At 38.2% G+C, this 6,390-nt stretch overlaps 1 protein-coding gene across 1 annotated transcript; it reads left to right on the top strand.

Moving 5' to 3' along the window:
- The first annotated feature begins 1,494 nt into the window (after positions 1-1,494).
- Positions 1,495-6,126, top strand: crybgx (crystallin beta gamma X). Its single transcript, XM_008297397.1, has 6 exons — positions 1,495-1,538; positions 1,966-2,014; positions 3,574-3,695; positions 4,979-5,114; positions 5,629-5,768; positions 5,994-6,126. The coding sequence occupies exons 1-6, from the start codon at positions 1,495-1,497 to the stop codon at positions 6,124-6,126; spliced, it is 624 nt and encodes a 207-aa protein (XP_008295619.1).
- Positions 6,127-6,390: the final 264 nt, after the last annotated feature.

The raw sequence follows: 6,390 nt of genomic DNA, 5'->3' as shown, positions 1-6,390 counted from the left end.
ATTATATTGGTTGGAGAAAGCAAAAGAAATGGTTTTGAGTTAAGATGATGTAATATTCTGACAATACAAAATAGGCCTTCGTGGGTTTTTATAAGAATATACAAACTGTCTTTACTGTTAACATAAGAGTCATGTGGAGGGTTATTCATTAGTTTCAACAAAAGTTGACAAAAACATTTGCTGTGATATGTGAAAAGGGACTTCCTACAGCAATGATTTTCAAAATTCCAGCCCAGCTAATTTTAGTTTTCTGGTAAATTATGCTCAAAGTCATCTAATATTGTGGCATGAAAAAAATAGTAAGCAGTAAAAAAAAAAAAGAAGCAAAAAAACAAAAAAAAAGCATTATTGTCCATCTAGTAGTGACTAACGCTATGCTATATTAGCTTGCTGTAGCACTAGCTAATTAGTTGACTTTAGGTTTAGTTAATAATGTTATGATACATCAGCTTGCTGTAGCACTGCTTAGCTAGCTTGAATTCATTGCTAATGAAGGCTAAACATCCCTGTTGGTTTTACATTATTTTTACTTTGAGAATTTTAAATGTCAACGGTGATAAGATAAAGTTCTATTTTTTCCTGCAGGACACTCAATTGAGAATTAATTGACAATAATTAAACCATTTAAAAAGAACAATGAAAAACAATTTCCATATGCATTATGCATTACATTAACGTTAAGGTCAAAGAGCAACATCAAAATAAGTTGTAGTCTGTTATATTGTGATTATCATCTAAATTTGCTTGCTTTAGTAACTTCTGTCTACATATGATATTGTTTTTTTAAAAGTATATATATGTTATTAGAGAGTAGACATTGTACTCCCAGTTTGCCCTAGTATAAGATTATACGTCATACTTGTTAGGTTTTTTAGAGCATTTCTTTTTGTATGGAGGTACTGTGCATGCTGCAGGAACACATTCTTAAGACTAATAATAACACTAAATAGGGCAATGACCATCCAAAGGTTCTTTTAATTATGAACATGCCTTCATATGTGTCTGCACCATGTTCTTGAGATTCCAGTTTGAACACTGAAATCTACCGTGCAGGTTCACGGAGGTGAAACGCTCCCATGTTTCCACAGTAGAAGCCCACCGCTGTCAGCCGCCCTGCAGGGTCACGACCCCCTCATTGAATACAGTGAGCTGCACAAAGCATGAATACAACCATTATCATAAGGGCCATTGTTTTACACAGAAAATGCTGAATTGTTCAAAGCCAAAACTGTTGGCACTGCACTCTGAGCGCACACATTTACATGTTAGTGTGCACAAACTCTCCACTGGTCGCGTTTGTGCATCTGTTTCTATTGCTGGTTTGTATGTGCGTTTGTATGTTGTTTTGTGCAGCTGGAAAGAGGAGACAACATGACTGTGTGTTTAGCATATCAATGGCGTCCAGGGCAGAAACACTCTGAGCTTTCTAGTACCTGTCTGCTCACCTCTACTCGCTGTATTTAAGGGGCTTTCTTGTGGCCTCGCAGAGCTGACATGAACATCTTTACTAAGGTCCCAGGATTAGCCCAACAAACCAGGTATGTTGAGTTGAGAGTTCCATGTTGCTCCAGCCGGGGGGCCCGCAGACCGAGGAGACACCCAGCTCAGAGGGGTCCAGGTGGGTGGGCCCGCGGCTCCACAGCCCACCTCCTGCTGGTTCTCGTGCTCTGCTCTCCACCAGTTTCCCAAAATCACCTGGAGAGTGATGATGGTTGCAGGAGACATGCAAACACACTGCAGATGATAGTTTGAATCTGAAATCATACAAATACTCCTGTAAGAATTGGGAGTAGAATCAGGAAGTGCAACAGCACATAAGAAATGACATTGTCAGAAACTCCAAATTCAATCGCAGACAGGTTTCTAACATTAACACAGACGACAGAGCTTCTTTGATTGTTGTAATTATTGACTGTGTGTGTGTTCAGGTTACAATTATTCATTAAAAATCCTCTATATCTACAGCAAGCTGGGGTCTGTGCTCCAACGTGCCTTCTACGGGTCCAGTGGGAGGGTGAGTCAAATAATTATGTAGTTATTATGTCAAGGCAAACGAAATTTCCTAATTTAAAGTGAGGACAACTCAACAAAACTGACTGGTTCTGTGGTGCATGAATTGTGATTAGAGCTGTAAAAGGTCAATATGACATCAGGTTGGTTATTTTTTAAGCAAAGATTTAAAGATTTTCCATCTTTTTTAGTTGTGGATTGTTGATTTAACAAAGGAAAACACTTGATATCAAAACAAATGATATCTCTCTCATATCAGTGTGCTAGAGCTGCAGCTATCAGTTATTCTCCATGTCGATTAATTTTCTCGATTTCTCGATTAGTTGATAAGACAATAAAATGTGAAGAAATGGTAAAATTTTGTCCACAAGACAAAAATATTCAGTTTTCTGTCATAGAGGAGGAAAGAGGCCAGAAAATGTTTATTTTTAAGAAGCTGCAATCAGAGAAAATACACTTGTTAACTTGTTAAAAAACTACATAAACTGATGAATTGATCAGAGTTTGCAATTTATTTAATGCTAATAGTACTAATCAGTTAACTGATTCATCGTTCCAGCTCTACTGTGTGTTTAGAATAGAGCTGCAGTCTGGAGGTGCTTAACTTAGCTTAGCTTAGCTTAGCTTAGCTTAGCATGGAAACAAGGGAAACAGTGACCTTGACTCTGCCCAGAGTTTAAAAAATACACCCACCAGCTCACCTAAAGCTATTCGGACTCTTTGGATGTAAACTTTGGGAAACAACTTCCATTTGATCAATCCATCCCTCCTCCATTATCTGAGTTTTTCAAACTCCCTTTCATTACAGGAAACAACAGCAACTTTGAAATATACAATAAGACAAGTCTGCTTGATTATTTAAAAAAATAATTTTGGGGGGCCTCTCTGCATGCAAATGTTCCACCAAAACCAGTTCTGCCACCACTACTTTACTGGGACATTGTTGCTGCAGCCTGGGCTAAGCTCCACCTACAATGGCTGTGATTGGTTTAAAGAAATACAGACAAGCTGGAGCCTTTTTCCCCTCCATAGCAGAATAATAACGAGGTGCAGTGGACCGTTCTCCAGAATTGTAGAGAAATGTCTGGATATGTGAGACCAACGTGAAACTGAAGCCTTGTTCAACCTCTTGAGCAATTCTCATAAAATCAGTTTACTGCAAGCAAAAGATGGCAGATAGTTTATGTCCTCCGTAATTATATATGACACCGGGAATTTTTTTAATTTATCAGCATTTCCCCGTCCACTAAAATACAACAAAAAAGATCCACAGAATGAATTAAAGGTTCATTTTAACCGTTGTTATGGCACAAGATGTTCAATAAGTGGAAGAAAAGTCTCCTTTTACACAGTGTTCATGTTTTAGTGGGGATGCCGGATCACAAGTAAAAAGTTTTCAACATGAAAGCTTTAAGAAAAAGGCCTTAAAAGGGTGAAATTTGTAAAATGTTATAGTCACGAAACACTTCTTAATAAGAAACCCGTCAGTGTAGAGGTAGCAGCTGTTAAATCCCAGTCGGCTCCTCATGTTTCTTGTTTTTCCTCTTCTATCTCTGACCTCAGGTGACCCTTTTCGAGCAGCGTAACTTCGCTGGCAGGCGTCTGGACCTGAGCTCCGACTGCTCCAGGCTCAGCGACAAGAACTTCCCAGAGAGATGTAACTCTGTGCAGGTGGAGAGCGGAGCGTAAGTCCACACTCAGGCCCATCTAAAGCAGGCGGCTGACCTCCATAGCACACACTGGTGTTAAAACATGTCCAGAAAGTAGATAAATATCTGTAGCCTTCACATGGACATCTGTTTTTACTGATTACAAACGGTAACTACAGGAGATAATGCTGTATTATCCCAAAATCAGTGGTGAAGCACAAAGATGTTCCCTGCTGTTGTCTAACAAGCTGATTTGAAAACAGGCCTTTGAGAGGACCTAAGTTTAAATTTCCATGAAGTCTGGTGCACAGATGAACCACAAAAAAATCCCACATAAAACAATTAAACAGCCGGAGAAACGATTCAGAACCAATATTTAGCTTTTCAAGTGAAACAGTTCTAAGTTTTAAGTTTGAAGGTTGCTCTTACTGTTTTCTAAGATACACATTCTGTTGAATTAATGCAGTTGCTGCACAGAAAGCAGACATGGAACAATATTACACACAGTCGTATGCAGACTTAAAAAACTTTTGGTTGGAAACGTTTAGGAACCAAAATAGTGGCTATAATACAGTAGTATATGAGAACTAAGGTGGAAGAAGTGTAAAAATACTCTGTTACAGGTAAAAGCTTGAATTTGTATTTGAGTACATAAATATCAGCATAACCCTAAACCTGTAGGACAATAACTTAATTAATAATAAGATGTCACAACAAAATTAGATGATAAAATATTAAAAGGCAACACTAGTAAAATGATTTTTAAAAAAACACTGTAGTATTTGACCTTGAAAAACACACAAATTCCCCAAAACATAAAAATGAGTCAAGTTTTATGTTGTTTTTCAAGTTACTCCAGGTAGAGACATGATGTTAAGATTGCATTCTATTCTATTTGTTGATGATATACTATTTAATAATCATAACTAAAGTAAAAATAAAATGTTTGCCTCTAAACTGTAGTGGAATAGAAGCATAAAGTTGCATAAAATAGAAATTGTCACATAAACAACAAAAAATTGTGAAAACAGTAAACCAAAACATTTGGCTTCACATCTGGGCCCTAAAAAAAAAGAAGAAAGAAACTCTGCATTACGATAAACTTTATCGAAATGACTTCATTCTTAGTTCTGCTCAACAAAACCTGGATGAACAAATCAGCAACTAGTGGAAATCTGAAATTAAGATTACAGTTTGCAGGATCACTGAATGAGAGTTAATGTGGTTTGACAGCAAGTTGTACAGCACAGTTTTTTTCTCCATCTGCAGCTGTTTGCATCTGTCTCTGACTGACCTGTCTCCTCTCTGCTCTCTTTAAGATGGGTCGGCTACGAACATGAGAACTTCCGGGGCCGTCAGTACCTGTGGGACATGGCCGACAGGGGGGAGTACAACTGCTACGACAAGTGGTGCGCTCAGGTGGACCACGTCTCCTCTGTCCGCTCCGTCAAACAGGTGAGAAACAAGTTACAGCTGTGACAGGTGGACTCACAAACACTGCGCGCACACAAAACACTGAGAGTTTAAATGAAAAAAAGTAACTTTACGTCTACAGATTGAGTTGAATCAGTTGTTAAATCTGACATTTTATAGAAAAAAATCTACATGAAAGACATAATGTGTAGCTGCAGTACATGTTTTATTTAAATCTTAAATAAATAACATAAAGAAACTACATATGGAATTCTGTCACACAGTCTTGTGTTGCAAAAATAGTCATTAAACTGAATCCTAAATCTTTAAAAGTGATTTTTAGGCACTGATCACAGTCACCAAGCACATTTTAAACAGAGTTGATTTAAATTTAAAAGCATTAGAAGCAAAACAAGAGGCAACAAAAATCTAATCAACTAAGATGGAAAAATATATATTAAAAATTTATTGTTTTTTTTATAAAACACAAGTGCTTCACAAGGTAGCAAAATAAAACAGATAAGTCATAGCAGCTGTGCATCTCTGCATCTTTCAGGACAACAACCCTGCCAGAGCTCAGCTGTTTGAACGAGCTGGTTTCTCCGGTAAGAAGATGGAGATTCAGGACGACATCCCGAACCTGATGAGCCGCTACAGCCTCAACAGAGTCGCCTCCATCAGGGTGCTCGGAGGAGCGTAAGTGCAGCATCCCACCTGCTTTCTTCAGTTTTTCACAAATTAACATACTTTAGTGTTGTATTAGTAACTTTATTATTTTTAAGATTCAGTTTACTTTCCTCCTCTAACTGTATATGACATGGAGTAAGTTTAGGATTAATCAGAGCAGCAACCACTCTGATCCTAAACAAACCTTCTGACATTTAAGAGTCTCACATAAAGTAATCTGGTTCTCCTCCACAGCTGGGTGGTTTATCAGGAGCCCAACTACAGAGGAGCTCACTACATCCTGGAGAAGCGCGATTACAACAACTTCTCAGACTGGGGCAGCCAGAACAGCACCGTGGGCTCCATGAGGAGAGTCCGCTTCAACTGAACGCCACCTCGGATCTACTGACAACGTCACACACACACCAAACCTGTCAGCTTTACACTCTACAAAACCTATTTTAGTAATAAACTCCTAAAAGACAAATGCTTTGGGTCTCAGAATTATTTGATTGCTTTCACTGAAAGACACTGAGTTTGTTTCAGTGGGAAGAATTTGATCCTTTTCTTCTGATTGAGTAATCTGGAACCAGCAGTGACAACATTTCTGTTCCTGTGAATAGAAGGTCAACTGATCTCTAAAAGAAGAAGT

This window comes from Stegastes partitus, unplaced genomic scaffold (assembly GCF_000690725.1).
Source record: "Stegastes partitus isolate 25-593 unplaced genomic scaffold, Stegastes_partitus-1.0.2 Scaffold1215, whole genome shotgun sequence".
Taxonomy (NCBI): Eukaryota; Metazoa; Chordata; class Actinopteri; family Pomacentridae; genus Stegastes; species Stegastes partitus.
The sequence above is the reverse complement of the archived record's forward strand: the minus strand, read 5'-3'. Positions and strand labels throughout refer to the sequence as shown.